The sequence below is a fragment of the Syngnathus floridae genome, chromosome 12, assembly GCF_059516105.1.
Source record: "Syngnathus floridae isolate MCC-2025c chromosome 12, RoL_Sflo_1.0, whole genome shotgun sequence".
In the NCBI taxonomy this organism is placed as follows: Eukaryota; Metazoa; Chordata; class Actinopteri; order Syngnathiformes; family Syngnathidae; genus Syngnathus; species Syngnathus floridae.
The window spans coordinates 12,679,270-12,703,797 of NC_142424.1; the positions used below are offsets into that span (position 1 = coordinate 12,679,270).

The 24,528-nt window shown below is 37.4% G+C and overlaps 1 protein-coding gene across 2 annotated transcripts in view; it reads right to left on the reverse strand.

Moving 5' to 3' along the window:
* Window positions 1–1,771: 1,771 nt before the first annotated feature.
* The window catches only part of prrc1 (proline-rich coiled-coil 1), a 48,720-nt gene continuing 25,963 nt past the window's right edge, over window positions 1,772–24,528 (reverse strand). For both annotated transcript variants that reach the window (XM_088391149.1, XM_088391148.1), the window contains exon 9: window positions 1,772–2,452. In XM_088391149.1, coding sequence (XP_088247275.1) covers window positions 2,243–2,452 — 210 coding nt within the window. In that variant the 3' untranslated portion in view covers window positions 1,772–2,242. The remainder of the gene's footprint in view (window positions 2,453–24,528) is intronic.

Sequence of the window (24,528 nt, forward strand, 5' to 3'; positions counted from 1 at the left end):
TATTGAGCTATGTGAAATTGTGGTGTATAGGTCAAATTAAAAAACAATCATTAATCAGTAAAATTTATTCTTAACTTCTTTAACTTTTCCTCAAATGACAAAGCCGCTGCATCTCTGGGTGTGAAGTTTGATAAAAGGCCTTGTTGGGCTTGCAGTTTTGCTAGCAATGCATCAGCCTCTGATGCGCCCTGTTTATCAGACAGATGTATTTTTTCTCATGCTTGGTCGTGTAGTGGCGACTCAAATTATATTCTTTAAACACAGCGACCTGTGCACCACAAATCAGGCACACGGTTTTACCTTTCATTTCTGTAAAGAAATACTTGGCAGTCCATGTCTTGTTGAAAACACGGCGCTCCTTGTCAACTTTTCTTTTCTGAGCGTCAGCACACATTTCTCGGGCAGCATTACTTCGCACTGTTCACCTTCACGCACATCTCACATACACGCTACACGGAAGTGCGACGCCTTTCAAAATAAAAGCAAAACAGTTGTATTGCACGCACGGCACAATTTTTTTTTTTTTTAAATTAAGTAGTAAATCAAATATAATTTACGATTGGTCTCATGCGGGCCGGACAGGGTCGCACAAAGGGCCGGATGTGGCCCGCGGGCCGTAATTTGCCCAGGTTTGCTTTAGGTTGAAATCCTTAAACAAGGCAACCGTCTCTTTACAAATTAGACAAACACAATCACCTTGATTTTCAGTGAAGAAGTATTGTAATTCCCATTTCTATTGATAGCGACAGCCCTCAATGTCAACTTTCCTCGTTTTCTTTGCAGTCGCCATGGCAGAAATGAGCGGAGAGGGGTGGTGCTGCAACCTTTTGGTAATAGGACAAATTACAGTTTCAAGTTTCATGATTTTTTTTATTCAGTTTGACAGTGCAGGCGGGCCATGAATAATACCGTAGCTGCGGGCCCTATGAAATCTGACCGGGGGCTGGATTTTGCCCGCGGGCCAGGGTTTGGACGTGGATGGAGTGGATACAGTGCGGAGGCTGAGATAAATTGTAGCTAGAACTGCTAAGCCAATCAAGGACAAGGACACAGCTCAACATGTTCCCAATGGCTATTAGTGTCATATGGTCAAACAAAGTTACACGCTCCAAGCTCCAAGTGACGCCCGATGTTGCTGATGGTGGAGGGGTTAGGGTTAGGGTTGTCTTGTTGTCAGTGTTGTGTGTTTCATTCCTGCATATCACGATGTGAATGTGTGTGAGTGAGACATAAAAAAAAAAAAAATCCGCGATGCACCAAATCTGTCCGCAATACAAGTTTTGAAAAAAATCCACGATAGAGCAAAGTGAAGTGAAGCGCGAAGTAGCGAGGGATTACTGTACTCCCTGCGCACACTCTTACAATTATACCGCTACTCCCACCTCTGCCGTGGATGTCTAATTACCCTTTCATCTAGTACAGCCAAAAAAAGGATGTTCCCTGGGGTCACACGCGCCCCCCCTGGCCCCACTATTTGAGAAGGACTGAGACTTTAGTTCTGAAAAAAAGCAAAAAATAAAAAGCAACTTTCAATGACTTGTAATTTTTTGTGGTGTCATTAGACTTCCCTCCGAAGAGGCGATGTTCACCTGTCAGTGTTAAAAAGTAGATTTGAGTAGATAACTGAAAATCGCTTTCTCATCCAGGGGTAGTGTGTGTGTGCGTCTGTCTGTCTGTGTGCGTCCGTGCGTGTGTCTGGGTGCGTGCACGCAAACTGTGCGTGCAAACTGTGCACTATGTGAACTGAATTGGAGTAGGATCACCAGACACCTTTTTGGTTGCATTTATTTTATTCTTACATGTGGCAGAGATGACCCTTCATATAATGTAATAAGGCAATAAGGCTTTTATAATTTTTGGCGTAATGATTCAGGTTTCAAATTCAGTGTGAAATTCGTGAAAAGGTTTGGCCAAATATTGTATGATTTTAAAATGCCTTTGCTTTTACAACAGTTGGGACATAAAATAAAAAAAACAAGGAAACAATCACACAAAACCTCACATAGCAGACTAATATATAATGTCAGGAAAGAAGAGCAGGTGATTACTTCTAAAATGGCTTCATTTTCAAAGTGATGTGCAACAGTAAAATCCAGTTGAGTCGGAATGTCAATAACATTACTCACGAGTTTTGAAAAACACGGAGCAGTGAATAATCTCACAGACATTGCAATGGCTCTCAGTTTTCGCTACTCCATCAAAATGTCCTAAAATGCTCCTAAACACAAAAATCAGCAGAGCCTCATAGAGTCCTGGGTGGCAGGTTCCGTTTATAGATTCCAGCCAACGCTTTGGCGGCACTATAGATCATTTGCCGCTGTGTCATCCCCGTCATAGCCAAAAGCCATTCTGTTTTATCGATGTTGGGCAGACTGCGTTCCAGGACATCACCTACTGTAACCATAAGACCGGACCATCGAAGGCTGTAGTCGGGAGGAGTCAGAGACTGAGCCTGTACGTAGATGAGAAACAAACATATATTATCTGTCTGGCATAAATTTATATCTTGTTGGTCTGCAGAACACCACCTCCAGGGAGTTATCACTGCTCAACACACTATTAGAAGATGCAGACTCTTAAGAACAGATACATTTTTTGATCCTCAACTTTGTTTATAGCATATTCAGCTCACATTTTCTTCTTATTTTGGTGACTCATGACCTTATAATCTGTTTACGTATCTGATGATGCAGTGATTATTCTCACCAGGAGGTACACTATTTACTCTACTCTGACCTTTTTAAACCGGAAGTGACCTTTTTAAACCAGAAGTGACCCCAAATAAACTGGAAGTGACCTCAGCTGGACCAGAAGTGCCTCTAATTAACCGGAAGTGACCCAAATAGACCGGAAGTGACCTTATTTCAACATTAACTGCCCTTAATAGCTACATTAAGCGCTAACTTTTGCATTTATTGTCCGATTGAACCCGTTTCAACATTTTAACCCCAAAAGTGAACCTCCTGAAGCCGTTTGTTTTTCGTTTTGTTCCAAATTTCAAAAAATTTTGGCGCAATTGCTTTTTCTTTTAATTCCCACTCATTCTCTATGGGGATTCAAGATTTGCTCTAACTTCTACATTATTTAACCGTTTCAACCCGTTCCAACTTTCAACTGTTCATCTTTTGCCTACCTATTCCACAACCTCCCATTTACCAAAAATTCCAAACTTTCAAATTTGAAATTCAACCAAACTCTCCAAAATTTAGTATTACACTTCTATTTTCCACATTTCTCAAGAAATTCAACTCATTTCAACATCATTCGGCATCATTCCCCAAGAAGTGATTCAAAGTCTTCGCCTTCAGATGCAATTTCTCCAGAAATTGCATTTTCTAGTATTATTATTAGTGTGAAGGCGAAGGCCTTCACACTATTGTTATTCTACTTTATTATTATTATTATTATTATTATTAGTGTGAAGGTGAAGACCTTCACACTATTGTTATTGCTGTCCTTTATTATTATTATTATTAGTGTTAAGGTGAAGACCTTCACACTATTGTTATTGCTGTCCTTTATTATTATTATTAGTGTGAAGGTGAAGACCTTCACACTATTGTTATTGCTGCCCTTTATTATAAGTGTGAAGGTGAAGACCTTCACACTATTGTTATTGCTGTCCTTTATTATTATTATTATTAGTGTGAAGGTGAAGACCTTCACACTATTGTTATTGCTGTCCTTTATTATTATTATTATTATTAGTGTGAAGGTGAAGACCTTCACACTATTGTTATTGCTGTCCTTTATTAGTGTGAAGGTGAAGACCTTCACACTATTGTTATTGCTGTCCTTTATTATTATTAGTGTGAAGGTGAAGACCTTCACACTATTGTTATTGCTGTCCTTTATTATTAGTGTGAAGGTGAAGACCTTCACACTATTGTTATTGCTGTCCTTTATTGTGTGAAGGCGAAGGCCTTCACACATTGTTATTCTACTTTATTATTATTGTGTGAAGGCGAAGGCCTTCACACATTGTTATTCTACTTTATTATTGTGTGAAGGCGAAGGCCTTCACACATTGTTATTCTACTTTATTATTGTGTGAAGGCGAAGGCCTTCACACATTGTTGTTCTACTTTATTAGTGTGAAGGTGAAGACCTTCACACTATTGTTATTGCTGTCCTTTATTATTATTATTATTATTATTGTGTGAAGGCGATGGCCTTCACACATATGTTATTCTACACCATTCTCTATTATTAGTGTGAAGGTGAAGACCTTCACACTATTGTTATTGCTGTCCTTTATTATTAGTGTGAAGGTGAAGACCTTCACACTATTGTTATTGCTGTCCTTTATTATTAGTGTGAAGGTGAAGACCTTCACACTATTGTTATTGCTGTCCTTTATTATTAGTGTGAAGGTGAAGACCTTCACACTATTGTTATTGCTGTCCTTTATTATTAGTGAAGGAAGGAAGTGACCCCAAATAAACCGGAAGTGACCTCAGCTAGACCGGAAGTGCCTCTATTCAAACCGGAAGTGACCCAAATAGACCGGAAGTGACCCAAATCAAACCGGAAGTGACCCCAAATGAACCGGAAGTGACCTCAGGTAAACCGGAAGTGACCCCAAATCAAACCGGAAGTCATCTTTTTAAACCGGAAGTGACCTATTTAAACCGGAAGTGACCCCAAATAAACCGGAAGTGACCTCAGCTCGACCGGAAGTGCCTCTAATCAAACCGGAAGTGACCTAAATAGACCGGAAGTGACCCAAATCAAACCGGAAGTGACCATATTTCAACATTAAGTGCCCTAAATACATACATTTGCACTAACTTTTGCAAATTTTGCCCGATTAAACCCGTTTCAACATTTTAACCCCAAAATTGAACCCCAGTTTGAAATTCACTTATTTCAACACATTCAAATCACATTGGGGACATTCCCAAACTTGCCAAATTCAAAAATTTCACGTTTTCACTTTTAAAATTTGCACAAAATTTTGCAAAATTTCACAAAATTTAGTTTTTCACTTCTAGTTTCTACATTTTTCCACCGATTCAACTCGTTCCAACTTTCAACTGTTCATCTTTTGCCTACCTATTCCACACCTTCCCACTTACCAAAATTTCCAAATTTTCAATTTTGAAATTCACACCAAATTTTCCCAAAATTTAGTTTTTCCCTTCTAATTTCTACATTTTTCAACCGATTCAACCCATTCCAACTTTATTCACTTTGTTCACCTTATGCTTACCATATTCACCCCCTTCACCCCCACTTCCACAATTCAACCCTTGACCCCCACTTCCAGAGTGGCGGCCATCTTGGATTGACCCTGAAGTGCCCCAATGAACTCGGAATGAACCGGAAGTGCCCCAAATCAAACCGGAATTGACCCCAAATGAACCGGAAGTGACCTCAGGTAAACCGGAAGTGACCCCAAATCAAACCGGAAGTGACCCCAAATCAAACCGGAAGTGACCTTTTTAAACCGGAAGTGACCCCAAACAAACCGGAAGTGGCCTCAGCTAGACCGGAAGTGCCTCTCATCAAACCGGAAGTGACCCAAATCGACCGGAAGTGACCCAAATCAAACCGGAAGTGACCCCAAATCAACCGGAAGTGACCTCAGGTAAACCGGAAGTGACCCCAAATCAAACCGGAAGTGACCTTTTTAAACCGGAAGTGACCCCAAATAAACCGGAAGTGACCTCAGCTAGACCGGAAGTGCCTCTTATCAAACCGGAAGTGACCCAAATAGACCGGAAGTGACCCAAATCAAACCGAAAGTGACCATATTTCAACATTAAGTGCCCTAAATACATACATTTGCACTAACTTTTGCAAATTTTGCCCGATTAAACCCGTTTCAACATTTTAACCCCAAAATTGAACTTCCTGAAGCCATTTTTTTTCCTTTTGTTCCAAATTTCAAAAAAATTTGGTGCAATTTTTTTTCTTTTAATTCCCATTCATTCTCTATTAGGATTCAAGATTTGCTCTAACTTCTACATTTTTTAACAGATTCAATTCGTTCCAACTTCCAACTGTTCATCTTTTGCCTTCCTATTCCACAACTTCCCACTTACCAAAAATTCTCTGCAATTTTGTTTTTCTACTCCAATTTCTACATTTTTCAACTTATTCAAGCCATTCCACCTTTCAACTGTTCATCATTTTCCTACCTATTCCACAACTTCCCACTTACCCAAAATTCCAAATTTTCAATTTTGAAATTCACACCCAATTTTCCCAAATTTCCTTTTTCCCTTGTAATTTCTACATTTTTCAACCGATTCAACTCTTTTCAACATCATTCTGCAGCATTCCCCAAGTATTTATTCAACCTCTTCACCTTCACACGCAATTTCTTCAGGAATTGCAAATTCTAGTTATTATTATTGTGTGAAGGCGATGGCCTTCACACATATGTTATTCTACACCATTCTCTATTATTATTATTATTCTTCTATTTTATTCCCGCCACTTTTTTGTCCCGCTTCTTCTTCCACATAATTCATCCGATTCACTCCGTTCCACTTTTGACGTATTCCAAATATTCACGAGATGAGCGCTTCCATTTTTCTCGTTCCGAAAATTTTCCGATTTCGCAAAATTCGCGAATTTACGACAAATTTTTCCCCATTCATTCTCAATGGCAGATTCGACATTTCACATTTACGTCATTCCCCTTTTAAATTCACCTCATTCAGCACATTCAAACCACATTCGGAATGATTCTCGACATTCCCAAAATTCCCAAATTCAAAAATTTCACGTTTTCACGTTAAAAATTTCGACAAAATTTCACAAAATTTGGTTTTTCACCTCTAATTTCTACATTCTTTGACCGATTCAACCCATTCCAACTTTCAACTGTTCATCTTTTGCCTACCTATTCCACACCTTCCCACTTACCAAAATTTCCCAAAATTTTATTTTGAAATTCACACCAAATTCTACAAAATTTCGTTTTTTCACTCTAAATTCTACATTTTTCAACCGATTCAACCCATTCCAACTTTATTCACTTTGGTCACTTCATCCTTACCATATTCACCCCTTCACCCCCACTTCCACTATGCTTACACAATTCAACCCTTGACCCCCACTTCCAGTGTGGCGGCCATCTTGGATTGACCCTGAAGTGCTCCCAATGAACCTAGAATGAACCGGAAGTGCCCCAATTCGAACAGGAAGTGACCTTAGGTAAACAGGAAGTGACCTCAGGTAAACCGGAAGTGACCCCAAATCAAACCGGAAGTGACCCAAATCAAACCGGAAGTGACCCCAAATGAACCGGAAGTGACCCCAGGTAAACCGGAAGTGACCCTAAATCAAACCGGAAGTGACCTTTTTAAACCGGAAGTGACCTTTTTAAACCGGAAGTGACCCCAAATAAACCGGAAGTGACCTCAGCTAGACCGGAAGTGCCTCTAATCAAACCGGAAGTGACCCCAAATGAACCGGAAGTGACCTCAAGTAAACCGGAAGTGACCTTATTTCAACATTAACTGCCCTAAATAGCTACATTAGGCGCTAACTTTTGCATTTATTGTCCGATTGAACCCGTTTCAACATTTTAACCCCAAAAGTGAACCTCCTGAAGCAGTTTTTTATCGTTTTGTTCCAAATTTCAAAAAATTTTGGTGCAATTGCTTTTTCTTTTAATTCCCACTCATTCTCTATGGGGATTCAAGATTTGCTCTAACTTCTACATTATTTAACCGTTTCAACCCGTTCCAACTTTCAACTGTTCATCTTTTGCCTACCTATTCCACAATCTCCCACTTACCAAAAATTCCAAACTTTCAAATTTGAAATTCAACCAAATTCACCAAAATTTTGTATTACACTTCTATTTTCCACATTTCTCAAGAAATTCAACTAATTTTAACATCATTCGGCATCATTCCCCAAGAAGTGATTCAAAGTATTCGCCTTCACACGCAATTTCTCCAGAAATTGCATTTTCTAGTTATTATTATTATACTTATTCCGCTCACTTTTTTGTCCGTTAACTACTTCCACATACTTCAACCGATTCACTCCGTTCCACTTTTCACTTATTCCAAATATTCATGACATGGGTGCTTACATTTTTTTCGTTCAAAAAATCTTCCGTTTTCACAAAATTCACGATTTTGTGGCATTTTTTTCCCCATTCATTCTTAATGGCAGATTCAACATTTCACGTTTTTGTTGTTCCAGTTTGAAATTCACTTATTTCAACACATTCAAATCACATTGGGGACATTCCCAAACTTGCCAAATTCAAAAATTTCACGTTTTCACTTTTAAAATTTGCACAAAATTTTGCAAAATTTCACAAAATTTAGTTTTTCACTTCTACTTTCTACATTTTTCCACCGATTCAACTCGTTCCAACTTTCAACTGTTCATCTTTTGCCCACCAATTCCACACCTTCCCACTTACCAAAATTTCCAAATTTTCAATTTTGAAATTCACACCAAATTTCCAAAAATTTAGTTTTTCCCTTCTAATTTCTACATTTTTCAACCGATTCAACCCATTCCAACTTTATTCACTTTGTTCACCTTATGCTTACCATATTCACCCCCTTCACCCCCACTTCCACAATTCAACCCTTGACCCCCACTTCCAGAGTGGCGGCCATCTTGGATTGACCCTAAAGTGCCCCAATGAACCCGGAATGAACCGGAAGTGCCCCAAATCAAACCGGAATTGACCCCGAATGAACCGGAAGTGACCTCAGGTAAACCGGAAGTGATCCCAAATCAAACCGGAAGTGACCCCAAATCAAACCGGAAGTGACCTTTTTAAGCCGGAAGTGGCCCCAAATAAACCGGAAGTGACCTCAGCTAGACCGGAAGTGCCTCTAATCAAACCGGAAGTGACCCAAATAGACCGGAAGTGGCCCAAATCAAACCGGAAGTGACCTTATTTCAACATTAAGTGCCCTAAATACCTACATTTGCGCTAACTTTTGCAAATTTTGCCCGATTAAACCCGTTTCAACATTTTAACCCCAAAAGTGAACCTCCTGAAGCCGTTTTTTTTCCTTTTGTTCCAAATTTCAAAAAATTTTGGCGCAATTTTTTTTTCTTTTAATTCCTATACATTCTCTATTAGGATTCAAGATTTGCTCTAACTTCTACATTTTTTAACCGATTCAATTTGTTCCAACTTTCAACTGTTTATCTTTTGCCTTCCTATTCCACAACTTCCCACTTACCAAAAATTCTCTACAATTTTGTTTTTCTACTCTAATTTCTACATTTTTCAACTTATTCAAGCCATTCCACCTTTCAACTGTTCATCATTTTCCTACCTATTCCACAACTTCCCACTTACCCAAAATTTCAAATTTTCAATTTTGAAATTCACACCCAATTTTCCAAAATTTCCTTTTTCCCTTGTAATTTCTACATTTTTCAACCGATTCAACTCTTTTCAACATTATTCTGCAGCATTCCCAAAGTATTTATTCAACCTCTTCACCTTCACACGCAATTTCTTCAGGAATTGCAAATTCTAGTTAGTGTGAAGGTGAAGACCTTCACACTATTGTTATTGCTGTCCTTTATTATTATTATTATTGTGTGAAGGCGATGGCCTTCACACATATGTTATTCTACACCATTCTCTATTATTGTGTGAAGGCGATGGCCTTCACACATATGTTATTCTACACCATTCTCTATTATTATTATTGTGTGAAGGCGATGGCCTTCACACATATGTTATTCTACACCATTCTCTATTATTATTATTATTATTATTATTATTATTCTATTTTATTCCCGCCACTTTTTTGTCCCGCTTCTTCTTCCACATAATTCATCCGATTCACTCCGTTCCACTTTTGACGTATTCCAAATATTCACGAGATGAGGGCTTCCATTTTTCTCGTTCCGAAAATTTTCCGATTTCGCAAAATTCGCGAATTTACGACAAATTTTTCCCCATTCATTCTCAATGGCAGATTCGACATTTCACATTTACGTCATTCCCCTTTTAAATTCACCTCATTCAGCACATTCAAACCACATTCGTAATGATTCTCGACATTCCCAAAATTCCCAAATTCAAAAATTTCACGTTTTCACGTTAAAAATTCCGACAAAATTTCACGAAATTTCGTTTTTCACCTCTAATTTCTACATTTTTCGACCGATTCAACCCGTTCCAACTTCCAACTGTTCATCTTTTGCCTACCTATTCCACAACTTCCCACTTACAAAAAAATTCCAAATTTTCAAATTTGAAATTCAACCAAATTCTTCGTAATTTCGTTTTTCTACTCTAATTTCTACATTTTTCAACCGATTCAACCCATTCCAACTTTCAACTGTTCATCTTTTGCCTGCCTATTCCACAACTTCTCACCTATCAAAAATTCCAAAATTTCAAATTTGAAATTCAACCAAATTCTCCAAAATTTCGTTTTTCTACTCTAACTTCTACGTTTTTCAACCGATTCAACCCATTCCAACTTTCAACTGTTCATCTTTTGCCTACCTATTCCACACCTTCCCACTTACCAAAATTTCCAAATTTTCAATTTTGAAATTCAACCAAATTCTACAAAATTTGGTTATTCTACTCTAATTTCTACATTTTTCAACCGATTCAACCCATTCCAACTTTATTCACTTTGGTCACCTCATCCTTACCATATTCACCCCCTTCACCCCCACTTCCACTATGCTTACAAAATTCAACCCTTGACCCCCACTTCCAGTGTGGCGGCCATCTTGGATTGACCCTGAAGTGCTCCCAATGAACCTAGAATGAACCGGAAGTGCCCCAAATCGAACCGGAAGTGACCTTAGGTAAACAGGAAGTGACCTCAGGTAAACCGGAAGTGACCCCAAATCAAACCGGAAGTGACCTTTTTAAACCGGAAGTGACCTTTTTAAACCGGAAGTGACCCCAAATAAACCGGAAGTGACCTCAGCTAGACCGGAAGTGCCTCTAATCAAACCGGAAGTGACCCAAATAGACCGGAAGTGACCCAAATCAAACCGGAAGTGACCCCAAATGAACCGGAAGTGACCTCAAGTAAACTGGAAGTGACCCCAAATCAAACCGGAAGTGACCTTTTTAAACCGGAAGTGACCCCAAATAAACCGGAAGTGACATCAGCTAGACCGGAAGTGCCTCTTATCAAACCGGAAGTGACCCAAATAGACCGGAAGTGACCCAAATCAAACCGGAAGTGACCTTATTTCAACATTAACTGCCCTAAATAGCTACATTAGGTGCTAACTTTTGTATTTATTGCCCGATTGAACCCGTTTCAACATTTTGACCCCAGAAGTGAACCTCCTGAAGCCGCTTTTTTTCGTTTTGTTCCAAATTTCAAAAAATTTTGGCGCAATTGCTTTTTCTTTTAATTCCCACTCATTCTCTAAGGGGATTCATGATTTGCTCTAACTTCTACATTATTTAACCGTTTCAACCCGTTCCAACTTTCAACTGTTCATCTTTTGCCTACCTATTCCACAACCTCCCACTTACCAAAAATTCCAAACTTTCAAATTTGAAATTCAACCAAATTCTCCAAAATTTTGTATTACACTTCTATTTTCACATTTCTCAAGAAATTCAACTAATTTCAACATCATTCGGCATCATTCCCCAAGAAGTGATTCAAAGTATTCGCCTTCACACGCAATTTCTCCAGAAATTGCATTTTCTAGTTATTATTATTATTATTATATTTTATTCTCCACACTTTTTTGTCCCGCTTCTTCTTCCACATTCTTCATCCGATTCACTCCGTTCCACTTTTGACGTATTCCAAATATTCACGAGATGAGCGCTTCCATTTTTCTCGTTCCGAAAATTTTCCGATTTCGCAAAATTCGCGAATTTACGACAAATTTTTCCCCATTCATTCTCAATGGCAGATTCGACATTTCACATTTACGTCATTCCCCTTTTAAATTCACCTCATTCAGCACATTCAAACCACATTCGGAATGATTCTCGACATTCCCAAAATTCCCAAATTCAAAAATTTCACGTTTTCACGTTAAAAATTCCGACAAAATTTAACGAAATTTCGTTTTTCACCTCTAATTTCTACATTTTTCGACCGATTCAACCCATTCCAACTTCCAACTGTTCATCTTTTGCCTACCTATTCCACAACTTCCCACTTACAAAAAAATTCCAAATTTTCAAATTTGAAATTCAACCAAATTCTTCGTAATTTCCTTTTTCTACTCTAATTTCTACATTTTTCAACCGATTCAACCCATTCCAACTTTCAACTGTTCATCTTTTGCCTGCCTATTCCACAACTTCTCACATACCAAATATTCAAAATTTTCCAAATTTGAAATTCAACCAAATTCTCCAAAATTTCGTTTTTCTACTCTAACTTCTACATTTTTCAACCGATTCAACTCATTCCAACTTTCAACTGTTCATCTTTTGCCAACCTATTCCACAACTTCCCATTTGCCAAAAATTCCAAATTTGAAATTCAACCAAATTTTTCGTAATTTCGTTTTTCTACTCTAATTTCTACATTTTTCAACCGATTCTACTCATTCCAACTTTCAAGTGTTCATCTTTTGCCTACCTATTCCACAACGTCCCACTTACCAAAAATTCCAAATTTGAAATTCAACCAAATTCTCCAAAATTTCATTTTTCTACTCTAATTTCTACATTGTTCAACTGATTCAACCCATTCCAACTTTCAACTGTTCATCTTTTGCCTACCTATTCCACAACTTCCCGTTTACCAAAAATTCCAAATTTGAAATTCAACCAAATTTTTCTAAATTTCGTTTTTCTACTCTAATTTCTACATTTTTCAACCGATTCTAACCATTCCAACTTTCAACTGTTCATCTTTTGCCTACCTATTCCACAACGTCCCACTTACCAAAAATTCCAAATTTGAAATTCAACCAAATTTTCAAAAATTTCATTTTTCTACTCTCATTTCTACATTGTTCAACCGATTCAACCCATTCCAACTTTCAACTGTTCATCTTTTGCCTACCTATTCCACAACTTCCCGTTTACCAAAAATTCCAAATTTGAAATTCAACCAAATTTTTCAAAATTTCGTTTTTCTACTCTAATTTCTACATTTTTCAACCAATTCTACCCATTCCAACTTTCAACTGTTCATCTTTTGCCTACCTATTCCACGACTTCCCACTGATCAAAAATTCCAAATTTGAAATTCAACCAAATTCTCCAAATTTTCGTTTTTCTACTCTAATTTCTACATTTTTCAACTTATTCAATTCATTCCAACTTTCAACTGTTCATCTTTTGCCAACCTATTCCACAACTTCCCATTTGCCAATAATTCCAAATTTGAAATTCAACCAAATTTTTCTAAATTTCGTTTTTCTACTCTAATTTCTACATTTTTCAACCGATTCTACCCATTCCAACTTTCAACTGTTCATCTTTTTTCTACCTATTCCACAACTTTCCACTTACCAAAAATTCCAAACTTTCAAATTTTAAATTCAACCAAATTCTCCAAAATTTAGTATTACACTTCTATTTTCCACATTTCTCAAGAAATTCAACTCATTTCAACATCATTCGGCATCATTCCCCAAGAAGTGATTCAAAGTCTTCGCCTTCACACGCAATTTCTCCAGAAATTGCATTTTCTAGTTATTATTATTATTCTTCTATTTTATTCCCGCCACTTTTTTGTCCCGCTTCTTCTTCCACATAATTCATCCGATTCATTCCGTTCCACTTTTGACGTATTCCAAATATTCATGAGATGAGGGCTTCCATTTTTCTCGTTCCGAAAATTTTCCGATTTCGCAAAATTCGCGAATTTACGACAAATTTTTCCCCATTCATTCTCAATGGCAGATTCGACATTTTACATTTACGTCATTCCCCTTTTAAATTCACCTCATTCAGCACATTCAAACCACATTCGGAATGATTCTCGACATTCCCAAAATTCCCAAATTCAAAAATTTCACGTTTTCACGTTAAAAATTCCGACAAAATTTCACGAAATTTCGTTTTTCACCTCTAATTTCAACATTTTTCGACCGATTCAACCCATTCCAACTTCCAACTGTTCATCTTTTGCCTACCTATTCCACAACTTCCCACTTACAAAAAATTCCAAATTTTCAAATTTGAAATTCAACCAAATTCTTCGTAATTTCGTTTTTCTACTCTAATTTCTACATTTTTCAACCGATTCAACCCATTCCAACTTTCAACTGTTCATCTTTTGCCTGCCTATTCCACAACTTCTCACCTACCAAAAATTCCAAATTTTTAAATTTGAAATTCAACCAAATTCTCCAAAATTTCGTTTTTCTACTCTAACTTCTACATTGTTCAACCGATTCAACCCATTCCAACTTTCAACTCTTCATCTTTTGCCTACCTATTCCACAACTTCCGACTTACCAAAAATTCCAAATTTGAAATTCAACCAAATTCTCCAAAATTCCGTTTTTCTACTCTAACTTCTACATTGTTCAACCGATTCAACTCATTCCAACTTTCAACTCTTCATCTTTTGCCTACCTATTCCACAACTTCCCACTTACCAAAAATTCCAAATTTGAAATTCAACCAAATTAATCAAAATTTCGTTTTTCTACTCTAATTTCTACATTTTTCAACCAATTCTACCCATTCCAACTTTCAACTGTTCATCTTTTGCCTACCTATTCCACAACTTCCCACTGATCAAAAATTCCAAATTTGAAATTCAACCAAATTCTCCAAATTTTCGTTTTTCTACTCTAATTTCTACATTTTTCAACTTCTTCAACTCATTCCAACTTTCAACTGTTCATCTTTTGCAAACCTATTCCACAACTTCCCATTTGCCAAAAATTCCAAATTTGAAATTCAACCAAATTTTTCTAAATTTCGTTTTTCTACTCTAATTTCTACATTTTTCAACCGATTCTACCCCTTCCAACTTTCAACTGTTCATCTTTTTTCTACCTATTCCACAACTTTCCACTTACCAAAAATTCCAAACTTTCAAATTTGAAATTCAACCAAATTCTCCAAAATTTAGTATTACACTTCTATTTTCCACATTTCTCAAGAAATTCAACTCATTTCAACATCATTCGGCATCATTCCTTAAGAAGTGATTCAAAGTCTTCGCCTTCACACGCAATTTCTCCAGAAATTGCATTTTCTAGTTATTATTATTCTACTTATTCCGCTCACTTTTTTGACGCTTAACTCCTTCCACATACTTCAACCGATTCACTCCATTCCACTTTTCACTTATTCCAAATATTCATGACACGGCTGCTTACATTTTTTTTGTTCGAAAAATTTTCCGTTTTCACAAAATTCACGATTTTGTGGCATTTTTTTCCCCATTCATTCTTAATGGCAGATTCAACATTTCACATTTTTGTTGTTCCAGTTTGAAATTCACTTATTTCAACACATTCAAATCACATTGGGGACATTCCCAAACTTGCCAAATTCAAAAATTTCACGTTTTCACTTTTAAAATTTGCACAAAATTTTGCAAAATTTCACAAAATTTTGTTTTTCACTTCTAGTTTCTACATTTTTCCACCGATTCAACTCGTTCCAACTTTCAACTGTTCATCTTTTGCCTACCTATTCCACACCTTCCCACTTAGCAAAATTTCCAAATTTTCAATTTTGAAATTCACACCAAATTTTCCAAAAATTTAGTTTTTCCCTTCTAATTTCAACATTTTTCAACCGATTCAACCCATTTCAACTTTATTCACTTTGTTCACCTTATGCTTACCATATTCACCCCCTTCACCCCCACTTCCACAATTCAACCCTTGACCCCCACTTCCAGAGTGGCGGCCATCTTGGATTGACCCTGAAGTGCCCCAATGAACCCGGAATGAACTGGAAGTGCCCCAAATAGAACCGGAATTGACCCCAAATGAACCAGAAGTGACCTCAGGTGAACCGGAAGTGACCCCAAATCAAACCGGAAGTGACCCCAAATCAAACCAGAAGTGACCTTTTTAAACCGGAAGTGACCTTTTTAAACCGGAAGTGACCCCAAATAAACCGGAAGTGACCTCAGCTAGACCGGAAGTGCCTCTAATCAAACCGGAAGTGACCCTAATAGACCGGAAGTGACCCAAATCAAACCGGAAAAGACCCCAAATGAACCGGAAGTGACCTCAGGTAAACCGGAAGTGACCCCAAATCAAACCGGAAGTGAGCTTTTTAAACCGGAAGTGACCTATTTAAACCGGAAGTGACCCCAAATAAACCGGAAGTGACCTCAGCTAGACCGGAAGTGCCTCTTATCAAACCGGAAGTGACCCAAATAGACCGGAAGTGACCCAAATCAAACCGGAAGTGACCCCAAATGAACCGGAAGTGACCTCAGGTAAACCGGAAGTGACCCCAAATCAAACCGGAAGTGACCTTTTTAAACCGGAAGTTACCTTTTTAAACCGGAAGTGACCCCAAATAAACCGGAAGTGACCTCAGCTAGACCGGAAGTGCCTCTAATCAAACCGGAAGTGACCTAAATAGACCGGAAGTGACCCAAATCAAACCGGAAGTGACCCCAAATGAACCGGAAGTGACCTCAGGTAAACCGGAAGTGACCCCAAATCAAACCGGAAGTGACCTTTTTAAACCGGAAGTGACCTTTCTAAACCGGAAGTGACCCCAAATAAACCGGAAGTGACCTCAGCTAGACCGGAAGTGCCTCTTATCAAACCGGAAGTGACCCAAATAGACCGGAAGTGACCCAAATCAAACCGGAAGTGACAATATTTCAACATTAAGTGCCCTAAATACCTACATTTGCGCTAACTTTTGCAAATTTTGCCCGATTAAACCCGTTTCAACATTTTAACCCCAAAATTGAACTTCCTGAAGCCATTTTTTTTCCTTTTGTTCCAAATTTCAAAAAATTTTGGTGCAATTTTTTTTCTTTTAATTCCCGTTCATTCTCTATTAGGATTCAAGATTCCCTCTAACTTCTACATTTTTTAACCGATTCAATTCGTTCCAACTTCCAAATGTTCATCTTTTGCCTTCCTATTCCACAACTTCCCACTTACCAAAAATTCTCTACAATTTTGTTTTTCTACTCTAGTTTCTACATTTTTCAACTTATTCAACCCATTCCACCTTTCAACTGTTCATCATTTTCCTACCTATTCCACAACTTCCTACTTACCCAAAATTCCAAATTTTCAATTTTGAAATTCACACCCAATTTTCCCAAATTTCCTTTTTCCCTTGTAATTTCTACATTTTTCAACCGATTCAACTCTTTTCAACATCATTCTGCAGCATTCCCCAAGTATTTATTCAACCTCTTCACCTTCACACGCAATTTCTTCAGGAATTGCAAATTCTAGTTATTGTGTGAAGGCGATGGCCTTCACACATATGTTATTCTACACCATTCTCTATTATTATTATTATATTTTATTCTCCACACTTTTTTGTCCCGCTTCTTCTTCCACATAATTCATCCGATTCACTCCGTTCCACTTTTGATGTATTCCAAATATTCACGAGATGAGCGCTTCCATTTTTCTCGTTCCGAAAATTTTCCGATTTCGCAAAATTCGCGAATTTACGACAAATTTTTCCCCATTCATTCTTAATGGCAGATTCGACATTTCACATTTACGTCATTCCACTTTTATATTCACCTGATTCAGCACATTCAAGCCACATTCGGAATGATTCTCAACATTCCCAAAATTGCCAAATTCAAAAATTTCACGTTTTCACGTTAAAATTTTCGACAAAATTTCACGAAATTTCGTTTTTCACCTCTAGTTTCTACATTTTTCAACCGATTCAACCCATTCCAATTTTCAACTGTTCATCTTTTGCCTGCCTATTCCACAACTTCTCACCTACCAAAAATTCCAAAATTTCAAATTTGAAATTCAACCAAATTCTCCAAAATTTCGTTTTTCTACTCTACCTTCTACGTTTTTCAACCGATTTAACCCATTCCAACTTTAAACTGTTCATCTTTTTTCTACCTATTCCACAACTTCCAACTTACAAAAAATTCCAAATTTTCAAATTTGAAATTCAACCAAATTCTCCAAAATTTCGTTTTTCTACTCTAATTTCTACATTTTTCAACCGATTCAACTCATTCCAACTTTCAACTGTTTATCTTATCCTACCTATTCCACAACCTCCCATTTACCAAAAATTCTAAATTTGAAATTCAACCAAATTTTTCAAAATTTCGTTTTTCTACTCTAATTTCTACATTTTTCAACCGATTCTACCCATACCAACTTTCAACTGTTCATCTTTTGCCTACCTATTCCACAACATCCCACTTATCAAAAATTCCAAATTTGAAGTTCAACCAAATTCTCCAAAATTTCGTTTTTCTAATCTAATTTCTACATTGTTCAACCGATTCAACCCATTCCAACTTTCAACTCTTCATCTTTTGCCTACCTATTCCACATTTTCCCACTCACCAAAAATTCCAGATTTGAAATTCAACCAAATTCTCCAACATTTTGTTTTTCTACTCTAATTTCTACATTGTTCAACCAATTCAACCCATTCCAACTTTCAACTCTTCATCTTTTGCCTACCTATTCCACAACTTCCGACTTACCAAAAATTCCAAATTTGAAATTCAAACAAATTTTTCAAAATTTTGTTTTTCTAGTCTAATTTCTACATTTTTCAACCGATTCTACCCATTCCAACTTTCAACTCTTCATCTTTAGCCTAACTATTCCACAACTTCCCACTTACCAAAAATTCCAAATTTGAAATTCAACCAAATTCTCCAACATTTTTCTACATTGTTCAACCGATTCAACCCATTCCAACTTTCAACTGTTCATCTTTTGCCTACCTATTCTACAACTTCCAACTTACCAAAAATTCCAAAAATGAAATTCAACCAAATTCTCCAAAATTTCGTTTTCTACTCTCATTTCTACATTTCTCTACCGATTCAACCCATTCCAACTTTCAAGTATTCATATTTTGCCTACCTATTCCACAACTTCCCTTTACAAAAAATTCCAAATTTTCAAATTTGAAATTCAACCAAATTCTCCAAAAATTTGTTATTCTACTCTAATTTCTACATTTTTCAACCGATTCAACCCATTCCAACTTTCAACTCTTCATCTTTTTCCTACCTATTCCCCAAATTCCCACTTACCATAAATTCCACATTTTCAGATTTGAAATTCAACCAAATCCTCCAAAATTCCACCAAATTCTCCAAAATTCCGTTTTTCACCTCTGTTTTCTACATTTCTCAAGTAATTCAACTCATTTCAACATCATTCGGCATCATTCCCCAAGAAGTGAGTCAAAGTCTTCGCCTTCACACGCAATTTCTCCAGAAATTGCATTTTCTAGTTGTGTGAAGGCGATGGCCTTCACACATATGTTATTCTACACCATTCTCTATTATTATTATTATTATTATTATTATTATTATATTTTATTCTCCACACTTTTTTGTCCCGCTTCTTCTTCCACATAATTCATCCGATTCACTCCGTTCCACTTTTGACGTATTCCAAATATTCACGAGATGAGCGCTTCCATTTTTCTCGTTCCGAAAATTTTCTGATTTCGCAAAATTCGCGAATTTACGACAAATTTTTCCCCATTCATTCTCAATGGCAGATTCGACATTTCACATTTACGTCATTCCCCTTTTAAATTCACCTCATTCAGCACATTCAAACCACATTCGGAATGATTCTCGACATTCCCAAAATTCCCAAATTCAAAAATTTCACGTTTTCACGTTAAAAATTTCGACAAAATTTCACAAAATTTGGTTTTTCACCTCTAATTTCTACATTCTTTGACCGATTCAACCCATTCCAACTTTCAACTGTTCATCTTTTGCCTACCTATTCCACACCTTCCCACTTACCAAAATTTCCCAAAATTTTATTTTGAAATTCACACCAAATTCTACAAAATTTCGTTTTTTCACTCTAAATTCTACATTTTTCAACCGATTCAACCCATTCCAACTTTATTCACTTTGGTCACTTCATCCTTACCATATTCACCCCTTCACCCCCACTTCCACTATGCTTACACAATTCAACCCTTGACCCCCACTTCCAGTGTGGCGGCCATCTTGGATTGACCCTGAAGTGCTCCCAATGAACCTAGAATGAACCGGAAGTGCCCCAATTCGAACCGGAAGTGACCTTAGGTAAACAGGAAGTGACCTCAGGTAAACCGGAAGTGACCCCAAATCAAACCGGAAGTGACCCAAATCAAACCGGAAGTGACCCCAAATGAACCGGAAGTGACCCCAGGTAAACCGGAAGTGACCCTAAATCAAACCGGAAGTGACCTTTTTAAACCGGAAGTGACCTTTTTAAACCGGAAGTGACCCCAAATAAACCGGAAGTGACCTCAGCTAGACCGGAAGTGCCTCTTATCAAACCGGAAGTGACCCAAATAGACCGGAAGTGACCCAAATCAAACCGAAAGTGACCCCAAATGAACCGGAAGTGACCTCAAGTAAACCGGAAGTGACCCCAAATCAAACCGGAAGTGACCTTTTTAAACCGGAAGTGACCTTTTTAAACCGGAAGTGACCCCAAATAAACCGGAAGTGACCTCAGCTAGACCGGAAGTGCCTCTTATCAAACCGGAAGTGACCCAAATAGACCGGAAGTGACCCAAATCAAACCGGAAGTGACCTTATTTCAACATTAACTGCCCTAAATAGCTACATTAGGCGCTAACTTTTGCATTTATTGTCCGATTGAACCCGTTTCAACATTTTAACCTCAAAAGTGAACCTCCTGAAGCCGTTTTTTATCGTTTTGTTCCAAATTTCAAAAAATTTTGGCGCAATTGTTTTTTCTTTTAATTCCCACTCATTCTCTATGGGGATTCAAGATTTGCTCTAACTTCTACATTATTTAACCGTTTCAACCCGTTCCAACTTTCAACTGTTCATCTTTTGCCTACCTATTCCACAATCTCCCACTTACCAAAAATTCCAAACTTTCAAATTTGAAATTCAACCAAATTCACCAAAATTCTGTAGTACACATCTATTTTCCACATTTCTCAAGAAATTCAACTAATTTCAACATCATTCGGCATCATTCCCCAAGAAGTGATTCAAAGTATTCGCCTTCACACGCAATTTCTCCAGAAATTGCATTTTCTAGTTATTATTATTCTACTTATTCCGCTCACTTTTTTGTCCGTTAACTACTTCCACATACTTCAACCGATTCACTCCGTTCCACTTTTCACTTATTCCAAATATTCATGACATGGGTGCTTACATTTTTTTCGTTCAAAAAATTTTCCGTTTTCACAAAATTCACGATTTTGTGGCATTTTTTTCCCCATTCATTCTTAATGGCAGATTCAACATTTCACATTTTTGTTGTTCCAGTTTGAAATTCACTTATTTCAACACATTCGAATCACATTGGGGACATTCCCAAACTTGCCAAATTCAAAAATTTCACGTTTTCACTTTTAAAATTTGCACAAAATTTTGCAAAATTTCACAAAATTTAGTTTTTCACTTCTAATTTCTACATTTTTCCACCGATTCAACTCGTTCCAACTTTCAACTGTTCATCTTTTGCCTACCTATTCCACACCTTCCCACTTACCAAAATTTTCAAATTTTCAATTTTGAAATTCACACCAAATTTTCCAAAAATTTAGTTTTTCCCTTCTAATTTCTACATTTTTCAACCGATTCAACCCATTCCAACTTTATTCACTTTGTTCACCTTATGCTTACCATATTCACCCCCTTCACCCCCACTTCCACAATTCAACCCTTGACCCCCACTTCCAGAGTGGCGGCCATCTTGGATTGACCCTGAAGTGCCCCAATGAACTCGGAATGAACCGGAAGTACCCCAAATCAAACCGGAATTGACCCCAAATGAACCGGAAGTGACCTCAGGTAAACCGGAAGTGACCCCAAATCAAACCGGAAGTGACCCCAAATCAAACCAGAAGTGACCTTTTTAAACCGGAAGTGACCCCAAATAAACCGGAAGTGACCTCAGCTAGACCGGAAGTGCCTCTTATCAAACCGGAAGTGACCCAAATAGACCGGAAGTGACCCAAATCAAACCGGAAATGACCATATTTCAACATTAAGTGCCCTAAATACATACATTTGCACTAACTTTTGTAAATTTTGCCCGATTAAACCCGTTTCAACATTTTAACCCCAAAAGTGAACCTCCTGAAGCCGTTTTTTTTCCTTTTGTTCCAAATTTCAAAAAATTTTGGCACAATTTTTTTTTCTTTTAATTCCCATTCATTCTCTATTAGGATTCAAGATTTGCTCTAACTTCTACATTTTTTAACCGATTCAACTCGTTCCAACTTTACACTGTTCATCTTTTGCCTTCCTATTCCACAACTTCCCACTTACCAAAAATTCTCTACAATTTTGTTTTTCTACTCTAATTTCTACATTTTTCAACTTATTCAACCCACTCCACCTTTCAACTGTTCATCATTTTCCTACCTATTCCACAACTTCCCACTTACCCAAAATTCCAAATTTTCAATTTTGAAATTCACACCCAATTTTCCCAAATTTCCTTTTTCCCTTGTAATTTCTACATTTTTCAACCGATTCAACTCTTTTCAACATCATTCTGCAGCATTCCCCAAGTATTTATTCAACCTCTTCACCTTCACACGCAATTTCTTCAGGAATTGCAAATTCTAGTTATTATTATTCTACTTATTCCGCTCACTTTTTTGACGCTTAACTCCTTCCACATACTTCAACCGATTCACTCTGTTCCACTTTTCACTTATTCTAAATATTCATGACACGGCTGCTTACATTTTTTTTGTTTGAAAAATTTTCCGTTTTCACAAAATTCACGATTTTGTGGCATTTTTTTCCCCATTCATTCTTAATGGCAGATTCAACATTTCACATTTTTGTTGTTCCAGTTTGAAATTCACTTATTTCAACACATTCAAATCACATTGGGGACATTCCCAAACTTGCCAAATTCAAAAATTTCACGTTTTCACTTTTAAAATTTGCACAAAATTTTGCAAAATTTCACAAAATTTAGTTTTTCACTTCTAGTTTCTACACTTTTCCACCGATTCAACTCGTTCCAACTTTCAACTGTTCATCTTTTGCCTACCTATTCCACACCTTCCCACTTACCAAAATTTCCAAATTTTCAATTTTGAAATTCACACCAAATTTTCCCAAAATAATTTCTCTTTGTGTGTCTTGGTATATGAAAAAAAAAAAAAAAAAATCGACAATAAAGCAGACTTTGTCTTTGATAAAACAACCAAATAAAACAAAAAACTACATCAGAAAAAAATTATATTTTCAGATGAAACTGGATGAGGGCGCTTTAAATTTCACCGTTGGACGTGACTCATCAACTGGGTGGGCTTAAGAAAAATGGCACCAAAAAGAAAGTCATATTTTGCAAGTTACAAACTTCAAGTTGTAAAATATGCAGCTGAAAACAGTAATTGAGCAGCATGAAGAAAGTTTGGAGAACCGTGATGTACCAATGGATTACTATTTCAAGTGACGTCAGTGGCACCCCGCGGCGCGACCCACGTAAGGACGACCGGCATCATTAGCGGTGATCATTTCTAAGTGACACGGAGGACAAAGAGTTTAAAGGAATTAAGGATTTGGAGTGACATAGAAGGTTTGAAAAACTATTATGGCTTTTACGCACGCCCGGTCCTATTCTACTGAGTCAGGGGCCGGCGCTCGGCCGAGTGGCTGTCTGCGAACGGTGCATGGGGCTCGGACATGGCCATTACGCACGCCCGGTCCTCTGCCATGGAGCTCTTGTGTCTGGAAGTCCACGCCGCCACACGCTTGGAAGTTTGTTTTGAGGAATAAAGAGCCGTTTACCAAACCCACGTCTATCCTTGTACTTTGTTAACGCTACAATATAGTTATATACTAGATCTGTGGAATAAAGACGAGGTTGACGTCAGGGCGCACGCGCGGCGATGTTGACAAAGGACGAGGAATTTGATCGATGGATTTAATGGATTTAAAGTGCACGGATGGTTTGATAATATTATTGCTTATATTATTTATAAACATACATGTTATTTATGTAATGGTTGTCCTAAATCACTCTATATGTTACGTCAGGCCCGTTCTTAGCTCCTCATTTGTGTTTGTCACGTTAGCATACCTATCGTTTAGCCTGTTGCTATCGTATCGAATGATCGATGGATTTAATGAATTGGAGTGACACCGATGGTTTTATAAACATGTTATTCATGTAATAGTGGTCCTTAGTCACGCTATATGTTACATCAGGCCCGTTCTCAGCTCTTTGTTTGTGTTTGTCACGTTAGCATACCTATCGTTTAGCCTGTTGTTGCTATCGTTTAGCCTGTTGTTGCTCGTTCATGACTGTTTTTGGTGTGGGATTTTGTCGAATAAATTGCCCCCCAAAATGCGACTTATACTCCGGAGCGACTTATATATGTTTTTTTTTTAACTTTTAGGGGCATTTTATGGCTGGTGCGATTTATACTCCGGAGCGACTTATGGTCCGGAAAATACGGTAGTCATAGCTTCTTTCCGA